The sequence below is a fragment of the Kogia breviceps genome, chromosome 1, assembly GCF_026419965.1.
Source record: "Kogia breviceps isolate mKogBre1 chromosome 1, mKogBre1 haplotype 1, whole genome shotgun sequence".
Lineage (NCBI taxonomy): Eukaryota > Metazoa > Chordata > Mammalia > Artiodactyla > Physeteridae > Kogia > Kogia breviceps.
This window is the reverse complement of record NC_081310.1, coordinates 151,602,899-151,626,122: the sequence shown is the minus strand read 5'-3', so window position 1 is coordinate 151,626,122 and position 23,224 is coordinate 151,602,899. Positions and strand designations below refer to the sequence as shown.

At 43.2% G+C, this 23,224-nt stretch overlaps 1 protein-coding gene across 11 annotated transcripts in view; it reads left to right on the top strand.

Annotated features, from left to right (window-relative positions):
* FGGY (FGGY carbohydrate kinase domain containing) overlaps positions 1-23,224 on the top strand; it is a 468,943-nt gene that overhangs the window by 334,207 nt on the left and 111,512 nt on the right. For all 11 annotated transcript variants that reach the window (XM_067006883.1, XM_067006892.1, XM_067006886.1 and 8 more), the window contains 3 exons: positions 448-522; positions 6,324-6,444; positions 12,433-12,527. In XM_067006883.1, coding sequence (XP_066862984.1) covers positions 448-522; positions 6,324-6,444; positions 12,433-12,527 — 291 coding nt within the window. The remainder of the gene's footprint in view (positions 1-447; positions 523-6,323; positions 6,445-12,432; positions 12,528-23,224) is intronic.

Genomic DNA, 23,224 nt, shown 5'->3' with positions numbered 1-23,224 from the left:
CCTGGATGCTGGTCCACTGAATTCTGACAGTAGAGAACTCGGAATAAGATCACCTTTTACTAGAATGCCACTGCTACGTGTTCATCTCTGTAAGCCAAAGAAAATAGGTGTTTGTAATAAAAGAATAATGTTTTTAAAGAAGAAAGATATTTAATTCCATGCTAAGAAATATCAAACACAATCTCCTAAAAAAAAAAAAAAAAATCTCCTTATAGTATTTGTTTTGTTTTTCTTTAATCCAAGGCAAGGCATTTTCTTTGGGGGAAGAAGCATACTTTTTCCCAGGTCTGGAGATTAAACAATTTAGTAGTCACTTCACGTTCAGCTTACAAAAAGGGGATTTGCATATGAACTTGTTTCGGCAAGAAAACACATCTGAACGTGTTTCATGGGAACTATCTCTAACCATGGCGCCATCTCCTTCTTTTCTTTTCTTCATCCCTACAGGTCACCGGATTGAAACTATCTCAGGACCTCGATGATCTTGCCATTCTCTACCTGGCCACAGTTCAAGCCATTGCTGTAAGGCAATTTAATGCCATTTTTAAAGAGACTTAGATCTGTTAACAAACTTTAGACCACATACTCCCCAACATACATCATATGCTTTTGTGACAAAGATTCTAGGGAGCTTGCCAACAATAGATGCTTGTCTGTGCAGAAGGAAATTCTAAAGGTCTTTACCTGCTTTACTAGTAGCCTCACATAGCTGAAAGCTAAAAGGAGTTAAAATCTTTGAACATCATGCTTACCATCGATCAAATTTGTCTTCTAAGTTCATTAAATAGAAGCAAGCAAGTAGATGCCATGTATGCTTGCATTAAGAAGAGCTGACATTGAGATTGTCCAAATTTATAAAACACATGATATTGTTCACTTTGCAAAAAGATCCAGTCTGGGGTTCCTTTAAATAGTAAGCTTCCTTGGAGCATGAAAATGTTTATTTTTATAATTAGCTGCTTAAATGAGAGGATTGGATGGTTAGGGAAGGAGAAAGGGGGAATTAAAAGTGTTCGAAGCTTCTAAACTGAAGATCAATCAAAAATGAAAACAAACTCCTAGAAGCCCAAACATCATTGTCCAAGGACTCTTATTCTCTAGAGGTGATCCATGAGTGAGCTACAGAAGGGTTCTAAACCCTGAAATCACACACGAAAGTTTGCACATGTGTGCGTGTTAGAAATTGCATTTGAAGGGAGTGGGTCATGCCTTTCAGGATCTCAGAGCTGGTAGGAACCCCAAAATAACAGTTAATCCAGTGAGGCTTAGCTGATCTGGAAAGAGAATTGGGGACCAACAGAAAGGAAAAAAATCAGTTCACTGAATTCAGAGTCAAAATTTATTTTTCAGAAATATACCTATTTAAACAAAGTACTTTTGTTTATTCATGCTATATGGACATATTTATATGCTGTTCAATCTGTTTCTCCACATACCACGTTCATATCCTCATTGCTTCAAATAATAGAATTACATGCATTTTTTCTGTATACCCATGTCATCAACAAAATTACTTTTCTTATGTTTAGATTTATCCAGGTACCACGTACACACAAGAAGAGAGCAAAACTGGCCAACTCAATTAGATTAAACGTCCTTTTTAGCTTATAGACCAATTTGACTGTATCTTCCTGAAACAACTATCTTACTGATTTAATAGCCTGTCCAGTTCAGTAATATCAGTCAGCCTGCTTTATTTATGGTAACTTGGTCAAAAAAAGACAATCGTGACATCTATCTAAATGGCGGGAGTTGACTACCATGAAAAAATGAAAATGGAGAACAAAAATATGCATCAGTAATAAAGACAGTTATTTAGTGATCCTACTTTAAAGATAATAATAATATCGATAAATAATATAGTTTGGGGGTATTATGTGCCAGGAACTATGCCAAATATTTTACATACGTTATTTGACTTAACCTTATGAGGGAGGTATCATAATCCCCCTTCCGAAGATTAGAATCTAAGCCTCATTGGGATTTGAACCACAGCTTTCTAAAATAAAACTAGGTACACGATGAATTGAGGAGCTTTTTTTGTTTGTTTTTTTGTTTTGTTTTGAATTTTATTTTTTATACAGCAGGTTCTTATTAGTTAATCTATTTTATACATATTAGTGTATATATGTCAATCCCAATCTCCCAATAATTGAGGAGCTTTTATTTTCTGACGTTACTATCACTGTGTGAAAAGTCTTACAGTGGAATGAACCACTTGCATTAAAATAAATAATCCTGGAAAATCAGAGCTCTGTGTGGCTCTTCCTTCTGAGTCCATGCTAAGAGGGGGACATGAAGAACGAGGCCACACAGGATGAGCCAAGGGGCACCATCCTGTGATGACAATCACTGGTCCCTCTCTGTGCCACCCACTCTCTGTGCCAGGCACCAAACAGGGTACTTCACCTACCCGTGAGTAACCCAGTAAGTAGGTGGGATTGTCCTCATTTTACAGACAGAGGGAACACTGCATGCCAGGGTCAAACAGCTAGTGTATGGTAGTCAGAATCTGAACCTCTGTCTGTCTAGTCTTAGGCTTTTGCTCTTTGCATGTTACCATGCTGCATTCTTCTTTGATCGGTTTGTAAAAGCTACATGATTGAAATAAGCCTTCGGGCATTCCTGAGAACAGTTTTGATTTGACACATCTTAGACAACATCATTAATTTGGCCAGGATTGTCTCACAGAGGTCGCCTTACTGGTAAGAAGTCCAAGAATGTATAAATTAGGTTAAACCTAATGCAGGCTAAGGGCTGGGGAGGGCTGGGATGGGGGAAAGCCAACTACATTTTCCCAAATACTACATACTTGGAAAATCAATTTTGTATGTAATGGGCCATACATATATTAAAAGCTATCATATTTATTCTGTCCATTGTTTTAATGACCTTTATAATACCATGAAGAGAAGGCAATTTAATACAGATTTTTCAATAAGGCTGTGGTGTATAGTCAGTTGAACTGTGAGGAGTTCAGTCTGTTTTGCAAAAGTCTCTGGGTGTTCTCATCTTTTAGTGCATTTGTGCATTTTAATGTGCATTTTAATGAAGCATTCTGATAACAGATATTTTCCCATGATGTTCAACTTGAAAAAGAAATGTGTTCATTGACTCTGAATATTGCCTTTACACCTATTTGTGGTGAAGTTAAAGTTAAGCAAATTCTTCTCTGTAGTAATATCTATGGTTGATATTTTGTAAGAATGGGATGAAATTAGAGATATTGTAATGAAATTAACTTGGGACTATGCAAAACCCTCCATGAAGTGAAATTCTCTCTTGACCAAGCTTAATTGAAAGACCTGTCAAACACCCAGTTTATTCATAGCCTGTTCATCTATAGCTTTCTTTGCAGAATAGACCCTTAAAAAGTACTATTTGCATTTGAAGTCTCTCCATTTGCATTTGGTTCTGTACATTCCCAGTGGAATAGCCTAATTTTAATTTAAATTTCTCTGTGAAAACATTTTTTCCAGAAAGGTGAGCACAAAATCATTTTAGCACAAAGCCCTTTGGTGGGGCATTTAAGGAGGGTGGAGTGTTTCACACAGTGGCGTCTGGGACACCGAAAGGGAAGGCCCTGTAACTAACCGGGCAGCCCGAGTGGGAAATTCCTGCTGACAATGCCACATGGGAGAGAGACAGGCTGTCACAGCCCCTCTGGAGCGAGTGCCTCTTGTTTGGATTGCTTCTTGCCTTTTCCCAGGGAATGTGCTTTGTGTTACTCTCCTCTCAGGCCTGCTAATCACATGCGCCCTCAGGTCTCTGATTTTAGAAACATCAGAAATATCAATTTTGCACGGCATTTCCGTGCGTATCGGGAGGCAGCTTCCTCTCCCCTAAGGCAGATTGCATGGCTTTAGGCAAACTATAGAAATCCTAAATGGGTATAGTAGTATGCAGTTTTTGAGTTTTTCATGAAATTAGAGGAGATATTAAGGAGCATAGCAGAGTGCCTAGCATATAGCTAATAACCAGAATAGCTCTCATTTCTAAACGCCTTCCATGTACTGGACACTTCTCTGAGCTTCAGATACACTGTCTACAGCAGCAAACTTGTAAGACAGATGTTACTGTATTTCATCAAGTCTAAGACCACATTTTAAATTTTTGTTGCATGTTAACATTTCAGACAATCCATGGAGTTATCAAATGAAAAATATGGTGTTATTATTCCCATTTTTAAAATGAGAATTGAGTCATGGAAAGGTTAGGTATGGATTTGATTCAAGACATAGGTGAAATGCCTGAATACCATCCCAGCTTTTTTTAAATTCAAAAGCCATGCTCTTATCTCTTGCAGATTCATGCCCCTAGAGTACACTAGGGTTACCTGGAATCCACGGACACCAAATGATCCATGGTAGATGTAAGGGCATTTGTAGAACTCCTGAAATTAGTTATAATATTATTTTATATATGATTTTTTTCTGGGGAGGTCAGTAGGTTTTATCATATTCTCAAGAGGGTTCATGACCCCCCCCCAAAAAGCTTAAGAAAGAACATCTGGGGGTAATCAGTCATATTCAATAAGCGGGATCTGGCCTTATAGGGTGCAACATGTTTTAATTTTTTTTTAACACACTACATCTGTGGATGATCTTTGGAGGCCCAAGTTTTATTTTTACCTCATCCATATTCTTACCAGATTCACTAATAACTTCAACAAACCTGAAGATCTATGGGCTGGAAATCTTGGTTCTGCTGCTGAACTGCCCCCATCCCTCATCATTTACTACACAGCAATCAGGATTTCACACCCCCCCTGGTCCCCAGATCACCCTCTAGCCCTGCCTCTCCCAGAGGCACCCCCTGGCCCCAGGGAGACAGCTCTCCGGACAGTCCTGTGAAAGAAGCTTCTACATCCCCCCCCGCCCCCGGGGGTCAGGGGAGCGTCCTGATAACTTCCTAAGCCCTCTTCCTTTACTTTGGTTAAGCCTCTGGTGCTGCATGCCCTCAAGCTGAACTGTCTTCTCCTCCTCTGTGCACCTGAACACCATCTTCCCGGCACCACTGTCACACCTTCAGCGAATCTGTGATACTCTTCTGTCCAGCCCAAACCCCTCCTTCTTGGTGGTGGCACCATCTCTGGCCTCCCAGATCCTTGACCTCCGTATTCTCTCTTGACCTCCTCCTCCCCCTTGACCTTCTCCTCCATCCGCTTCAGCCCCTCACTCCCATGTCCACACCTGGGACTTGGTCATCCCCCAAAGCTGCTTACTCTCTGAATATCTCAAGGGCTACCTTGCCACCAAAAAACCCTCTCCCTCATTTCTCCCCAGAGCCACTTTCTCAATCATCGCCATGCGGCTGCCTCCTGAGGTCATATCACAGTTCATCATTTTTGTTTTTAATCCTACTCTCAAAAAAAAAAAAATGATGATTTTTGGACTTCCAGTTTTCGAACTTCCTAGGAAATTATGATTTTTTTAGCTACTCAAATACCCTAGCTAAAAGTAATGACCTGTACATTAAGATTCACCTCAATGACCCTGTGACAGTGGTCTCTCGTCAAGCATCAGTAATTTTTACTTTAGTGAACTGAGCAAGACAAGGACGATAGATAACACATTTTCAGAAGAAAGGAAGACACAAGGACTGAAATGAAAATATGGTGAAGCCCTAAGCCAACCAGAGCATGTGGGTTCTGCATCATCCGAGATCACTAAGGACTGACTGGGAATGGATTCTGGCACTGGAAGCCTCCTTGTTAGAACCACTACCTGGTTTCAGGTGGTAACAAAGGTTCTTTTGCCAGCCTGAAGTCTTGTGTTCTACCTTCTTTGTGCACTTACAGCCCTATTTCCATGTTTCTGCTGCTGAGTTTGTTGGTGCCATTTCCAAAGAACCAACTTCTTTAGTTCCTCTTTAGGGAAGGAAAACTGACTTAGAGATCTCCAACTGTTATCATTGGAGTAGAGCTGCCAATTACTCCATTCTCCGTACCTCATGGAGGACCTGGGCTATAGTGGACACTCATCAAATATGTATTTGAACGAACTGTGTTAATATGCACCGTGTTAACATTGTCAGCTCTTTTTGTCAACACTGTATAACTACTGATAGAAGCAAATGGCGCAGTGATTCAGAGGATTTTGGAGTCAGGTAGGCCCAGGTTGGAATTCCCGCTCTGCAACTTAATATAATGGTGTGATCACGGGCAATGTGATCTTGAGTCCTGACTTTCTGAGGTAGTGTATCTAGAGCTCCTAGTGCAGCATCTGGGTAAACACAGCAGTACTGGGTAAACACTTAGTAAATGTTCCCGATCATTTACCTTTGCTACCGTACTGATGCTTTCTTCTGTTCTTCCCTTTAAGTTCGGAACGCGCCTCATTATAGAGGCCATGGAGTCAGCAGGGCACTCGATCAGCACCCTTTTCCTCTGTGGGGGCCTCGGCAAGAACCCCCTTTTTGTGCAAATGCACGCGGACATTACCGGTAAGTCTAAGAAGAAGGAGAGAAAGTCATTGTAGGCTTGGCAGCAAATGGGCATGGCCAAGATCTAGACTGGGTAGAGAAATAGGAAGATATAAGTAGTGTGCCAAATTGTTTTGAGTATTTATGTTAAAATGTATTTTTTTTTTCTTAAGACAGCTGTGGTTGTCACAGTGGGGAAAGTGACTTCTATGTGTATCTTAACGATTGGGTCATGGTAAGAAATGAGACAGGAGAGGTCATGACGCAAGGACTAGATCTTAATTCAAGTATTTACTCAACAGTCTTGAGTACCTCTTCTGATCCCTCCCGCTGCGGGCAGTATTGAAAATACAGAGATGAAGACATGATCCCTGCCCCCAGGGAGCTCAGGGTCTATTGAAGAAGGCAGACAGCAGACATGTCAAATCTAGTGTGGCAGGAGCTCTGAGTGAGAAAAGCACAGGGCATTAGGGAAACACCGTGGGCCACCTCGCCCTGGTTTGGACCTGTGACGGTGCAGAGCAAGTGACTGGAGGAAGTGATAAGGAAACTGAAGAAAGATTGCAGATACCAGCCATGGTGGAAGCTGTGGGTGTCTGGCTGCAGGTGGGGGTTTGGGCCCTAAGACCCCCAAGATCCTGTGATTCCTTCTCGGCTCATCGGAATCAGGGTTCGTGACACAGATGGAGAGAATCCAGGGTAGTGGGCTGATCTCTCTGTGATATGAGCAGACAAAAGCAGAGCAGGATCTGTAGTGCAGACCCCTGGGCCCCAAGGAAGGGGCCCCATAGGCAGAGGGTTGCGGCTGGCCTGGGCTTCCATCCCTCTAGACCTGTGCCCTCATGCCCCTTGCTCCTTTCTCTCCCTGTGTCTCCTGGGGACTGATGTCCCCCGTCCCCACCCCATCCCACCAGGGCTGGGCAAGGATAGGGAAGTAGGAGAGAATTGGACCCTGCTCACAGCCCCACCTCCAGTCTCATCTGAGCCCACCCTCCACTGGCCTCCATTCATCATGATCTCTTGCTGTCCCCTGTCCCCTGGATTCCTTACCTCTGACAGCTGGCTGGGTCCAGGATTCTGCCCCTGACTCTCCCTTCCCCCTCCAGGCCATGCAGATCCCTGCAGGTGAGAGCTTTCCCAAACATGATGGGCAGCGTTTACCCCCTGCACATCGTGAGATCAAGCTAAGTAAGTTACTGATCCCCATCTTAGAGGTAGAGAGGCTGAGGCACAAGCCAGAGAACAGTATCAAAAAGCACACAGTCTAAGGGTAAATATATATAAATAAGTATAGAAATGACTACCATTAACCACGCTCCCACTCTGTGTTGATATGAATCACCGTATTTCGCACACACCACCAAAAGGTAGAAATTGGTGTCCCTGTCTTACAGACAAGGAAACTGAGGGTCAGGAAGGTGAGTTAAATTAACTGTTCAACTGTTCAGACACCCAGTAGGGACAGGACCAGAATTGTACCAGGTGTGTCCAGGTCCAGCGTCCCCTACACTATGCTCTGACCCAGGTCTCTTAACTCTTCTGCCTGGTTTGTAACCATTTGATGATGACTCCTCCTTTCCTAAAGTGTCCGAAACCTATGGAAGTAGGCCATTCTGAGGCAGAAAGAAGGAAGACATAAAAAGGAGCCCAGATTACCTTAGATTTTCCCTAGGAGAAAAGCCATGACTACATTTTATCTCAAAGTCGGCTAGCTTGTTCAAGTACAGTTCAGACTTAAAATCTGATCTGTGAGTGACTTTTTAATTTCCAGCCTCCAAATAGCCACCAAAACTTCCTACCTGGATTCAGGAGGGGAGATAAAATCAACCTTGGTTAACACATCACCCAAGGGAGTGGGAAACAGGGCCCCCAAGAGCAGGGCAGCCTGTGTGACCCAGGTCCTGACTCTGCACCGCTGCTCCAGCCTTTGTGAAAGTGAGTTCTCTTCCAGGCCTCACACCCCTGAGCTGACTCAGAAGCAGGGGTGCAGTGGCTTCAGAGAAAGTTCTGCTTTGGAAACTGTTCTCCTTCAGGCTCATGAATGAAAAGGCTGTTAATCGTTATTTGGATTCCAATTGAAACTGGACTCTTTGTCTCTGACTATGGACCAGTTACAGTTCTGGACAAAGAAGCCTTTTCTTTGGCCTGAAACTCCTCTGCCTTGGGAAGCCGGTGATTGACAAGTGATGGCAAAGTGCATCTGCCTTTAAATGCTTTGGGTTCTGCTAAACTCATTAATGCGTCAGATAAAATAGTTCACATTCCAGGCAAAGCTGCCTTCTTCCTCTCCTTCACCCAGCATTCTGAGAAAAGAACACATTTGCATTTGTTTCTGCAAAAGATGGGTACACAAGCCTGGGGTGTATAGATAGAGTGTTTGGTGCCTTTAAACATTGTAATTGCTCTAGTTTTCCTGCAAAGAAAGCTGTAGAAAGAACCATAGACCTGGTACATGATTCTGAGGAATACATATGAAAAACACGATGGAATTTGGGAGATGCTTTGGAGATAGTGTGGAGTAATGGAAAGAGCAGGGGACCAGCTCTGTGACTTTGGGCAAGTTGCTTTACCTCTCTGAGCCTCGTTTCCCTCTTCTGAAAGATAGAGATAATATAATTTCCCTCATATAGATCATGCTGAGGAATAAATACAAGTCTGTGAGCACCAGTCTCTGTGCTTCACTTAAAATAGGTGTTCAATAAATGTTAGCTCACTTCTTCCCTGAAGGCAACCCCATGCCAAAAAGGTGGTGCATTTCAGAAAAAAAGAAGTTAAATATTTTGCAAGCAAATCTTTGCCATTTGGGGAACAGTCTGTTCCTGCTCTGGGCAAGCAGGGAGAGTAGGGTTTTGCCAACTTGGGAAATGTCCTCTACGTGAGGAGGAAGCATCTCGTTGGGCATATAGTTAACTGTGGTTTCAAGAAATACTTGGTGTGTACTAAGTAATTGTAGGTTTCCCTCACTGACTTGGGACTAAATGTTCCTCCTAAATTTTGTTTTGTAGAATCTTGGCAGTTTCAGTCGGGGTTTCCCTCTTGCTGCCTTATTCATTATTTCACTCATTTACTCCTTCATGTATTCATTCTCTGAGTACACATGCTGAGCTTGGCACAAGCATGCAAAGAAGGACAATAATGTCCTGCCAAGAGGGCCATTCCAAACAGAAAAAGTGCTCTTGTGCTCTGACCACTGTCCAGCGAGGACAGGGTACCCAGAGGACGTTGGTGGCAGTGTGAGTCAGATCCAGGCAGAGAACAGATGACACACTCAGATTGGATTAACTGGAGAACAGTCGAATAAAGGGTCTATTTACAGAGGTGTGGGCAGGGTGAGGGAAACCCTGGTCTCCAGGCAGTGCCTGGTGGGGCTGCTCGCAGTCTGACCACCCCTAGGCTTGCAGGGGCTGGGGCAGGAGGTAACCCACCTGAGACTGAGGGGCTACGTCGTAGAAGAGGGGCCTCGTGTCTGGAGACCAGCTCAGTCCAGGATGTGGCCGGAGGACAAGGTGGCTACAGACTTGGTCCACCGGGCAGTGTCCCAGGACCCAGAACAGGTGTTGGGGCCGAGGTGAGAAGAGGGTGGGAATCACTGAGATACAGTAAACATTAAGAATCATAATAGCTAATGCCAATGTAGTGCCTCCTCTAAGCACTTTCAACCCTCACAGCAACTCTGTGAGATCAATGGAATTTTAATCTCATTTTGCATCTGGGAAAACAGGCACAGAGGGGTTAAGTCACTTGTCTAGGACCACACAGCTAAGGCAGGGAGGAAGCCAGAATTCAAACCCTGGCAGCTTGGCTCCAGAGCACTTTGGGCTACAACTGGAGAGCTGATGGGGGATCCATCTGGCTCCTCTGGTTTCCCGTTCCCGAGGAGAGGGGCCTGTGAGCAGTCCCTCCCTGCTCAGAGCAGTGAGGCTTTGACAGGGTAAGGAGGCCTGGGAGTCAAGCAGCATGTGGAGTGCTGTCTTCTAAAAAGTCCCAGGGCCATGGGATGGTCATGGTCACAGCCCCGTCCCCATGATCCCCAGACTCCGCAAAGGCATGCGGCGCTCCCTCCTGATGCAGCCAACACAGCCCTTCCGCCTGGCCTGGTGTCTCTCCCACCGCTCTGGATGGTTGATGGGCACCTGCCCCATCCTCTCCCTGCTAGTCCACTTTCCAACCCAGATGGAGCGCACGGAGGAGGGCTTCACCCCTCACTGAGGTTCATCCTAACAATAGCGGCCACCACTCTCAAGGGCTTATCATAGGCCAGGAAATGGGTTAAGCCCCATATGTGCCCTTTTTCACTGATCCTCACAGCAAACCTGTTATCAGCACCATTTTACACAGGGAGAAACTGAGGCTAAAGGGTTTAAGTGACTTGCTGAAGGACACAGGGCTAGTGGAACCAGGTCTGAGCTTTTCCCAGAGACCCCACCCCACCTGATACTTGTCAGCAAAGTCTCCAGTGCTGGCCCTGCAGTATGGAGCTGGTATTCCTAAGTGCCCTGGGATATGTGTGGGAATTCTGTCCCCCACCCCCTTTGTCTGGGCTGGCTGGGGCAGCTGCCCCAGCGCTGGAGTAAGACAGTAAGTTAGGAGATGGTGGGAGCACAGAGGAGGGTGTGTCAGGGAACTCTTGCCAGAAAAGATAGGAAGAGAAATCCAGTCTTTGGAAAAATAATGTCTTGAGTAGAGGAAGATCTCACAGGTCTGGCCACAGAGCTTACCTCTGTGGAGTTTGCTGCCATCTCCTGATTAGCAACTATATTTATATTTTATGTACGTTTCATTTCATATACACACACACATAAAATACTAAGAATTCTAAGTTATTCCTATTCACCTTAAGTCCACTGTGAACCTTCAGCCTCTGGGAGTTGTCATGTGGCGTGTTCCTCCCTGCCTGGTGGACCCCTACGCATCCTTCAAGTGCTTGTTTAATCCTGAGCTCCCCTGCCCTGACCCCCTTCCCCATCTCGAAAATTCATTCATTGATCACGTAAGCAGTTACAATGTGCTAGACGCCGTTCTCAATCCCAGGGATTCAGCAGTGGACAAAAAGTCCCTGCCCTCGTGGAGCTTATGTTCTAGCAGGCAAGACAGACAGTAAACAAGAGAAGTAATAACACGGTGTTGGAAGGCAATGAGGAAATCATGAGGCGGGTAAGGGATGTTGTGGGTAAGTTGTCATTTCACTTCAGATGGTCAGGATAGCTGCAGTGGAGAGGGATGTTTGCACAGACTTGCAGGAGGGAGTTGCCATGGGGACATCTGGAAGCAAGTGACCCAGACAGAAGGAACAGCACAAGCAAGGGCCCTGAAGCAGATCCAAGAAAGGGCAAGGAGGCCGGGCAGCGTGGCCCAGAGGAGAGGAGAAGCCAGTCAGGGTGGGAGAAGTGGCACCGGTCCTGGAGGGCCTTGTCAGCCTTGGTAAGGGCTTTGGCTTGTACTCTGAGGCCCCTGAAGGAAGGATTCATCACACCCTCTCTCACTACTTCCCTTTCCTTAGTGCATCTCAGTTGGAGACCCAACCCCCTGTGTGGCCTTTATCTCTCTATCATCCATCTCCCCTTTGAGACCTGAATAGCAGGACAGTCTTATTCATCTCTACATCACTGGCCCCTGCAGACCACTTCGTAAATGTTTGTTTAACTACTAGAAATGGCAGGTAGGAGCTAGCAGAAGCCTGGAAAACCTGGGCAGAAAGATCTCCTGAGTTCAGATACATATAGATAGATAGGTAGATAGATAGATAGATATAGATATAGATATAGATATAGATATAGATATATGGTGTTGGCTTCCAGGGGACCCTTGGCTACTGCAGCAGCAGGCAGAGGCAGTGAAATCCTTTAGAACCACGTAATCCCAAAGAACAGGGAACTGCAAGGGGGAGGGGAGGGAGCACTGCTGCTGCCTTTACATCAGGTGTTTGTGCTGCTGGAGCTGCTGGCCGGCTCCCCACATGGCCCCTGGCCCTACTACTCCCTAACCAAGATGTGGCCTTGTCCTGCGCAGGCATGCCTGTGGTCCTGTCGCAAGAGGTGGAGTCTGTTCTCGTGGGTGCTGCTATTCTGGGGGCCTGTGCCTCGGGGGATTTCGCTTCTGTACAGGTATGTGAGGACCAAGGGGTGGGCCGTGGCCCCTCCCCTGTCTGGGACTGTCCTTCCTCTTGACAGCAGCTCATGTCTTGCAAAGCACACACAGGATATAATTAAGAAATGATAGGTTCCAGCCAGGGAAAGCACAAACACTTCTAGCCTCAGACATATTTATTCCAGTTTTCGTTTGACTTGGCCTCTGTTACTGTCAGTCGTTCTGTCTTTCTGTTGGTTTTCTTTTTTTCTCCTTTAAAGTAGCTCTTATATTATTCCATTTGAATTTCCCCTTGACCTTTTTTCTTTTAGCAAGTGAAACAGGTAAGATACAAAACAAATTTTTCATGTGAATTTCTGATTTGTATTTGCTTCTTTCATCTCCATCCACCACTTTTCAAATACCTCTGAGGTCTCTTTCAACAGGGGACACAAATGAAAATGTTAGTAAAAGGGAGTTAGAAGAAAAAATAAGGAACAAAGATATAGGAAGAAGGAAACAACTCGATGGCAATGATGGAGCAGACAGTTTGAGCTTCCTGGCAGCCAAGACAAAAAAGAACACATGATAAGTTACATAATTCTTATTTTCAAAAAGAGGAAGCATACTAGTTTCTTTGGGAGACAGAGCTTTTCCTACCACTGAATTGCAAAAGACATTTCACATGTGGGTTTTATGGAGAGACTTTTTTTTTTTACGGTACGCGGGCCTCTCACTGTTGTGGCCTCTCCTATTGCGGAGCACAGACTCCGGATGCGCAGGCTCAGCGGCCATGGCTCACGGGCCCAGCCGCTCCGCGGCATGTGGGATCTTCCTGGACTGGGGCACAAACCCATGTCCCCTGCATCGGCAGGCGGACTCTCAACCACTGCGCCACCAGGGAAGCCCTATGGAGAGACTTTGAGTGGTAAAATAATAGGATTAACAATAGGTTTACAAAAAGGTAGAGAAGCAGTATAGTTTAAGGCTGAAGGCACAAGCTCTGAAGTCAACCCTCACTTGACTGCCAACTAGTTCTGTAACCTGACCTTTCTGCTCTCCATTCCATTTCTTTATCCATAATAATAATCAGGAGCACATTATGAGTTCTTTCTCTGGACCAAGAATGTACGTTCAGCCCCGCAACAGCTCTATTATTCCCATTTTTTAGTTGAAGAACCTGAGGCAAAAAAAAGTTAAATAACTTGGCTTACGTTGAAGCAGCTAGTAAATGCCAGAACCAAGAAGTCTGGCTCCCAAGTTGTAACTGAAAGTTGAATTATTTGTTCAGCTGAGCACCAGAGAGCTTAAGTGACTTGCCCACGGTCTCCAAGTCAGGACTAGAAGCCAGGTTTTCCACCAGTAGCCCAGTAATGAGAGCTTTATTTATTATGACCCTCTTATGTACCAAGAACTATGCTAGGTGCTTTTCATATAACCTTTCTGCTACCTCTCACAACCCACACAGGCAACAGAGATCCAGAAAGATTACGGAACTCAAGTGTACACTATTGGAAGTGGTCACATGCAAGAGTCTGATACCAATATCTGTGTTCTTTGTGCCACATTTTGGGAAGTGTGGTGTACGGCACCCTGTCCAAGCCTCTCAAATTGATGCTTGTGAAATATCCCTTCCAAAGAATTGAAACCACTCATGAATGCTTGTGGCTCTTAACTGGAGTTTTTAAACAAAGATGGTAGAGTTGAGTTTTCAACTTTTTTTCTGGATTTTCTGGTGCTGTCTCAGAAACATCACATGGAGATGTTTATTTATTGTTGAAATGTCAGTGACTTGTCAGTTATTATTTTAATGTGTTGATTTATGAAGATGTTCTCATAACTAGGTGCCTTGCACTTCCTGGGACCAAGCATAATTGCCAAAACAAAAGAGTAGAGATGCTGACTAAGGCCCTGCATAGGTTAATGCATATTATGGACTGGAAGTTTCTGTCCCCTCAAAATTCAAATTTGAATCCCTAACCACACAGTGTGATAGTATTTGAAGATGTGGTCTTTGGGAGGTGATTTCGATTAGATGAGGGTGGGACCTTTATGGTGAGATTAGTGCCCTTATGCGATGAGACACCAGAGCTTGCTTTTTCTCTGCCATGTGAGGACATGGCAAAAAGGTGGCCATCTGCAAGCCGGGAAGGGAGCCCTCACCAGAGCTCAGCCATGCTGGCATCTTGATTTTAGTGCCTCCAGAACTGTGAGAAAATGAATTTCTATTGTTTAAACACCCAATCTGTGATATTTTGTTATGGCAGCTCAAGCAGATGAAGACACCTCATTGAATCTCGACAGTCTCCCTGCCTGTGGGATAAGGCTTTTTATTCCTGTGTTATATATGAGGAAACCCAGGCTCAGAGAGTTTTAAAGAAGTTTGCCCAAGGCTACAGTTAATAAGGGGCAGAAGCAGAATTGAAATCAAGGTCTCTCTGGATTATATCCTCTGTTGATTTTCATTCTTTTTCTACTTTAGTCTAAATATTTTTCTTTTTCCTTGAAAAAAAAATTTGGCTTCTTAAGTGTTCAAAGGTGAATTTTCTGAAAAGAAATGTCATTGGTCACAAATCAGGAGACAGTCTGCCACTGAAACAGAGTAGTGTGACAAGATCTGGCTGCTTTATCAGATACTTCATACCACGCCTTGTGGCACCTCATTGACATCTTAGTCAAATCTGAAGTTTCTAGCTCTGAGAAGATTCCACTCACATCTTCTCCTAAGTGGAAACTGAGCTTCATCCCACACTGACATCTTCTTCACTACATAATATTTTCCCTTAATATTCTGGAACAGTATCTAAGATATGGTAGATCGAAAATTGGAATTGTTGACTTGAGTAGCAGCTGCAAGGCTCACAAAATCTTAAAGACAAGTTCATGTCTCTTATTCAACCCGAGGAATTATGTGCCTCTCCTGACTGTTTTTAGGACACACTGTAATCTAGTAAAGAAACCTCCCAGGTGCCAGAGACCTGAATCTTACCTGTCATCACATGCCTGAGGGAATCCATGTGGTCTTAACCTCTGTGCATGGTTGTTGTACATCCTCAAACAATGTCACTTGGCCTCTCCAGGTGCTCGTTTCATTTGTTTGTTTTATTTCCTTTTTAAAAAATGTTTAAATAAGAATTGCCATTCCTGTGGAACTGCTGAGATAGAGCCTTTGAAAGATTCAGTGACCTCCGTGAGGCCCAGGTATCATTGTCAACAGTGTAATAATGATTATGTTTGGAAATGTAAATGCACGTCAACTTGGCTTCATTCACCCCTCTCTAAAGAAGAGGTGCCAACCTATGTGCCCCAGGCCTGGAGACCAGCTCAGGATTCTGGCAAGTTGAGGTGAAAAAGAATTACTTCTTCCCTGTGATTCATGTTTTTCAATCTGAACTTCAACACAGTTTTTTCTTTGAACTTCAAACATCCTAGCTTGATCTTCAGGGTGCCTGCCACTCCTTCCTATAAGAAAGCTGAGCAGAGCTTGCCAGCAGCTCAATGATTCCAGCAGGCCAGATGTTTTGTCTTCTCATAGACCACACATCTGGTCGTTGGATAAAGGATTTCACTTCTTATCTAGATGGGCAGACTTTGGTAGACTTAGCTGGAGTCGTCTCCTTCAGATGAAGGAGAGGCTAAGAAGACTCCAGAAGACCCAGGCTGCAGACCTAGGGAAGGGTCCTACGTGCCCAGGGAGACAGGGTTTCCCAATTTCCTAGGCCCATGAATGGATGGCTTCAGCCAGGGGTAGAGTGCTATACCTTCCTTTGGCTGTACCAACAGATCAGAAGGACTTAGAATTGTGGATTTTACTTACAGCTATTGCAAACTTCTATATATTTTAATTCTGGGGAAAGTTTATCAGCTGGAGGGAGAGGGACAGTGGATGGAATTTTCTGATGGGGGTATTAATGAGAGAGATTGGTCAAGTACAAGGTCCATTGGTATTCCAAATTTTGAAGCCTGCTGACAGTTCCTGCTTCCACCTCTTGCTCATTTATCCATTCATATTCTCATCCTCAGAGTCTCTCTCTCCCTCTCTTCCTCTGCCCTGTCCTACCCTCCCTTCCTTTAGACAACTAAAGTCTTCCTGCTATTCCCTTTCCAAATTAGGATCTCACAAAGGGTACTTATAGCCATCCATGTGCATTAAAGAATAGAATGACTAATAATATCTTAAAGAATTGTCCATCTCCAGAAATGGTGTTCTCCTTTTGTAGTTTTCAAAAGTATTCTTCCACTAGACAGTGTGACAAGTATCATGTCACAGTTGTCTTTGTATCTGCAGCTTAATAAAATGGAATCAAATCACAGAGATGCCATTTTCATGGTAAAAGTTCAGCTATTGAGTAAGTGGGAGGGGATGCAAGGAAGGAAGTCTTCCTCCCTCCTTATATTTATCCAGGCAGTCTTGGCATCTGTGGCCTTTCCACCTGACCACTCCCCCATCCTTAGAATGTCACCCATTGCCCCTCTGGCCATCAGTATGCTCCAAAGTGATCCTCTCAAATTCTGAATATCCTGGAAAGCAAATAATTATAATCAGAGGTTGGGAGCATCCCATAACAATTCTCTAGGCTCCCAGGCCCTGGGAAATTCACACATTGGAAAAAAATCACTTTATGAACTATCAGCATGCTTACATTTCCTAAGCACAGACAATGGAGAGGTTCTAAGAAATGCAAAGGACACATAAAACAAGAAAGCGGTTTCAAGATGCCGTGAGAGAAAACTCAATCCAATGGCAAAGAGGCAGAAATACAAAATGGCTTTCCACTTTCTGCTTCCTTCAGCCCCTCTGCAGATGTCATTAGCTTTTCCTGCAATGTCTTATCTTAAAAGAAAGTTTTTTTCCCCCCAAGACTATTTATATAAAATAAGCTTTAATTCTAACTGTGCTATTGATATTTATCTTGACACCCACCCTTCCCCCCAAAAGAAGCAGTAGAGGAAGCATCTGAAGCAAAAATCAGCAGAAGGAAACAGTGACAAGAGATCAAAATGAATTCAGCCATCATTTTAATGGTAGTACCAGAGTAAAGAAAACAAGCTCTTGGAATCAACCAATTAATCAAAACCTTTTTTCCTCCCGCGGTGTGAGGGTTGCCGCCTCTGTAAACCATTGACTCCACGCGTTCCCACCATCAACTTTCCCTGTCACGTTCCAGACAGACTCCTGTGTCTCGCAGACCAATGCATCTAAGTGGCCAGTGGAGAGCGGTGATTACTCACCCTTTCTGTAATGTGTGCCCACAGGATAAACTATCCACGCTGACCGCAGTGGTCTACCCTCAAGGTCAGTCCTTGCAAACATCCTCACTGCTTAGCTGAAGCCTCTCCTGTTCTTTTTCATGAAATTTACTTCATTTAGAGCCAGTTTATATTCATCACCTATTATGTGCTTCAAAGCCTGTTATTTTTTTATGCTATACAATACGTCTCCATTCTGTTTTATTTTGTGAGAGTCAACTTTCTGTGTTTTTTAGTCCTGTTTGGCTTCCCGTCACCATAAATACCAGTTTTACATTTTGCAAAGTAAAGTTGATTACCATGATCTTGCTTTCTGGAGGTTTGGAAAGACTGATATATAATAGATGTTCAGAAATATGAAACCATGTCATTTCTTGGCACGTTCAATCTTAATTTGCTGGGTTTCTTTCCTTTTTCTGGAATACAACTACTAATTCATGTTCATTGGGAAAAAATAAGAAAATTCAGTTAAGCTGAAAGAAAAATATGAAAACACGGATATTACTACCCTAAAACACCCACTATATTAAATTCTGGCTTCTATCTTTGTAATCGTTTTGTACATACTTTTAAATTATTTTATACCTTTCTAAATTACAAAACTGTGTTCATACAATGCATATTGTTTTGTAGCCTTTTTTCCCCCACCCCAAAATACATAGTAAACACCTTTATTTTCTCATGTTTGTAGGCTGTACAATTTTCTGCCCCATAGTATACCAGCGGTCCCCAACCTTTTTGGCACCAAGGACCGCTTTCTGGAAGAAAAGTTTTCCACAGATGGGGGTGGAGGATGGGGGGTGGGGTGGGGGATGGTTCGGGCGGTAATTCCAGCGATGGGAGCGGTAGATGAAACTTCGATCCCTTGCCGGCCGCTCACCTTCTGCTGTGCAGCCGGGTTCCTGACAGGCTGCAGACCAGTAGCGGTCCGAGGCCCCGGGGGGTTGGGGACCCCTACTATATACCATGACTTATTTCCCCAGTCCTCTAGTTTTGAATACTTAGGTTGTCTCCGTTGTTTTAAAGAATACTGCAACTAATGTCTCTGTATCTAAAATTTTGCCCATACCCTAAATTATTTACACAAACTAAATTATGGAGGTATAGTTGTTTGGTCAAAAAGTTTGCCTAACTTTTAGGATTTTGATACATATTAGCACTTTACACTCCCACCAATAGTGTGTGAAAATTCAGGGCTCACATTCCTTGTGTATAAGGCATCTTTTGCTGGGAATTTTAGTTTCATTTGACTTTCATTCCCAGGTCTCTTAAAATCCTATTTATTTCACGTATGGTCCTGACACTATCAGGTTTTTTTAGTAACCTTTTGCCCTTTGCTGCTTAAGCATGTGTTTCAGAAGATAGGGGATTCTGGTTTCTAATTAAATGGATTCAGGTTTCTGATTGGATTTTCTGTATCCTGTCCCATATGTGAGTGTGTCATAGAAGATCAACAGAAAACCTGAAATGGTAATTAATAGTTTAAAGAAGGGTTAAATTAAGAATGTCATGCTGGTCCTAACATTCTTTATACTTACTGCCTTACCTGGTTAACAGTACATTCTTATCTTTTTGAGAATGGCTCCCACTCAAAAAACAAACAAACAAACAAACAAACCAACAACAAATTCAGGTTCTGATTAATTATACATCTCCTTGTTCCAACCCAGTTGGCAGAATGGCACCATGGATATAAAAGTCAAAAATTAGGGCTTCCCTGGTGGCGCAGTGGTTGAGAGTCCTCCTGCCGATGCAGGGGACACAGGTTCGTGCCCCGGTCCGGGAAGACCCCACATGCCGCGGAGTGGCTGGGCCCGTGAGCCATGGCCGCTGAGCCTGCGCATCCGGAGCCTGTGCTCCGCAACGGGAGAGGCTGCAACAGTGAGAGGCCCACGTACCGAAAAAAAAAAAAAAATTAGCGCAAAATTAGAATTCTATTTTTAGGAAATTATTTCAGTTTGTAAGATATATGACATTGGACTCTCCTGTTCCTTACAGGGTGATCCTGGAACAGGGCCTGTTACTTTCCATCCTTTGTCATTCATAGAATCCTTGCATCAACCAGTGGAGGTTAACAGTCCCCACTGCGCAGATGAGGACAGTGAGGCATGGAGAGGTCATATAACTTTGCTTGATACAGAGTCCATGCTCTTTTTGTTCCATCAAACCATGTTCTTTATATTCCAGTAAATATATATCTGTTGCTCGGAAGAAGTGTAGATTCCAGCATAGCACTTTAGCTGCTCTTCTACAGGGTAGTATGGTTTATAGAACGTATCAGCAGTACATGTTTAGCCTCACTGCTTGGTTGAGTATGGGACATAGAAATAAAAAGAAGAAATGTACCCTCTTCGGTTTGGAAATTTTCTAATACCTTTGCCTGGAGAAGGCTTCATACCATACTCCCAGTAGTGTTTTGTTTTATTTATTTGTATTTAACCATAATCTGTCCATTTACTTTTTATACAGATGTATATTAAAAAGCACTTTAATTAAGAACTTTAATTAAATGACACTTTTTATAGTATTGTTATTAACACAAAGATTTAGGCTAACAAATATTTTTTCCAAATATCTCCCTCCCCTTGCAGTTTTTACTCAGGAACTTAAGATTTGGGCTTTTATAAAAGAAAACAGTGGCCAAACATCTACTGAGTACTTTAGAAACTTAGAAGGGTTTCAGAACTGTATTTCTAAAATAAAGTTTACCTACCTCTTTGACTTCATTTTGTTCAAGACAACATTTTATACTGGTGCAAATCTGAAAAAATATGTTAGATTATTTAGTAGAAATGAATGCCTGTAAGTACCTAATTCCTTATTCTAATGATCATTTATGCTTTGACTTTTTATAATAAATATCTTCATTGGAATAAATCAGAAATGAATAGGTAGGACTTTTTTTTTTTCTCCCTTTACTCTAGGATGTCATGAATACATTATCCATGCTGTATAACTTTAATATTCAACACAGTAAATTAGGGTATGGAACCAAATAAGAGATGAGGGAAGACAAGACCTTTAGTTAAATCAGGAATTGTCTGTAATTGGGAAAAAATTCTGAAAAATGACTACACACACACACACAGTCATATACACATACATACCACATACCACTGGACAAAGTTTGATTCAGAGTCATGGAATGTTTAGAGGTCTTACTGAAGTCCATGAAAGACTTTTGGTTCCATCATTGAGGCAAATGATCAAGGAGTATGCAAAAGAAGAAATACCATTATTACAGTTGCTTATTGGAGGTGTTTGATACTCTGCAATGAACCATAAAGTACCACGTGTGTAGAAACTTGGATGGAATGTCTCTCATCATATGCATATCAAAGAAATTTGAACATTTAAAAATTTAGTACCATGTTAAAAGTTATACATAAGGACATTTCCTATACTATTATCATCATAATTTTACAAATGAAGAAACAGGGTAGGAAGGTTTAAGTGACTTACCAAAGCCCATGGCTAGAAAGGGATGGAGCCAGAATCCAAGGCCTAGCCTAGGATTTCAAAGCTGAGGATTGTTCAACTTGGTCATACATGGAAGTGGACTCCTCTGGGGCTGAGTGCGATTGCTATTATTTTAAAAAACTAGTACCAGTAATAGACAACTAGAATTTTTAAAAGTTATTTTATGGAAGTATAGTTGATTTACAATGTTGTGTTAATTTCTGCTGTGCAGGAAAGTGATTCAGTTACACATATATATATATATTCCTTTTTGTATTCTTTTCCATTATGGTTTATCACAGGATATTGAGTAAAGTTCCCTGTGCTATACAGTAGGACCTGGTTGTTTATCCATTCTATACTAGTTTGCATCTGCTGATCCCAAACTCCCGATCCTTCCCTCCCCCCCCTCCCCCTCCCCCTTGGCAACCACAAATCTGTTCTCTGTGTCTGTGAGTCTGTTTTTGTAGACAGCTAGAATTTGAATGTACATTAAAATGTCCCTGTGTTAGTCAAGGTCCCCACAGAAGTTACCTTCAAATTAGGAAAGTTTTAGAGAGTTTAGTAGAGCGACTGTTTACAGGCTGGGGACCGGCCCTGGAGAAATCACAAGGGAGGTTATAGTATACTGGGGTTTGTAACAGCTGGACCTTAAGAGGTGAAGGGAGAGCACAGTTACTGGAACCCCTGAACCCCAGAACAGAGGGCTGTGTGGAGGCGACCGAGTCAGCTGGCTTGCCAGTGACCCTGGAAGTGAAGAGCTGGGTTATTGACCTCATCCTCCTGCCGCTCTCTGACTTACTGTCGGGCTCCCCACTGGCTGGAGTCAAAGTCAAAGGGCAAGAGAGCTTATTGATACAGTCTGTACAAGTGAGCCTGGCTCAGCCCAGAGAAGGGTGGGAGGGGGTCTTTAGGAGCGAATGCAGCTGTCCTCCATAATCATCCAGACTGGGCCGTACAGGTCTGTCTGCGACCAGAGGCCAAGCTGTGAATGGTTTGTTACAGATTTGCAATGAGATAAGGGACTTGCATCAGAATGTAAATCAATTACAACATTTTGTTCGTAGCAAGATGTTCTCAGTGAGAGAATCAGGGTGTTTGTTTACTTTCTGGAGCAAACTCCTTATGTCATTGTGGACGGGCCCTTTGAGTAACACTGATCAGGTCTGTCAGCTCTGCAGATGACAGGCTAGGGTGCTCAAAAGGGACCCACTTATCCCTGCTTTCCTTTTTCTGCCTTCCCTTCTGCTAAAGACAAGAAAACTGTGCCTCTTCTGAGCTGGGCACTGTGCTAAGGTACTTGAGATGCCATTTGATTCTCGCAAGGTAGGTTATTCACCTCACCATTACAGATAGGAAACTGAGGCTCAGAAAGTTTAAATAACAGATCCATCATCTAACAAGTAGCAGAGCTGGCTATCAAATCCAGAGCTGACTCCAAAACCTATGTTTTTTTGTATAGGCTGCCCTAGGGCCATGCTTAAAATTATCTGACATTAATACCCAGGAAACAATGCAGGGTTCTAGGGATATTGCCTTGTTTGGAGACCTATGGCTGTGTTCTCTGCTATTGGTAACAACAGCCAAGTCATAGTTTCTGGGGATAGACATACCCCAACTCCCAAAAAATCAGACAGCATCATTTATGGGTCCCATGTTACTCTGCTTTACAAGGCCTTTCCCAGCCTAGCCAGCCAGATCAGAAGGTGAAGTCAGTTTGTTTCTAAGTGGGTCTTGTCTGTTTCTATCTCTTTTTAAATCTGGGAGGTCGGGAGGTCGGGAAGAAGATGGGGAGAAAGAATTCATGAGAGGGATACATTTCCTTAGAAATGTTATTAATTGACTGGGCAAAACAAGAGAAGGAAATAAAATAGCTGCTCCTTACTAAGTAAAGGCATCTTCTTCCCTTATCTCATTAAAAATTAAAAACACTCTTGGTTTAAGCAGGGCAAATTAGTAATTAAGTGCTATATAATCAACTTGTGTAAACATAATATTGAAGGGGAGGCCAAATTAATCACTCTGC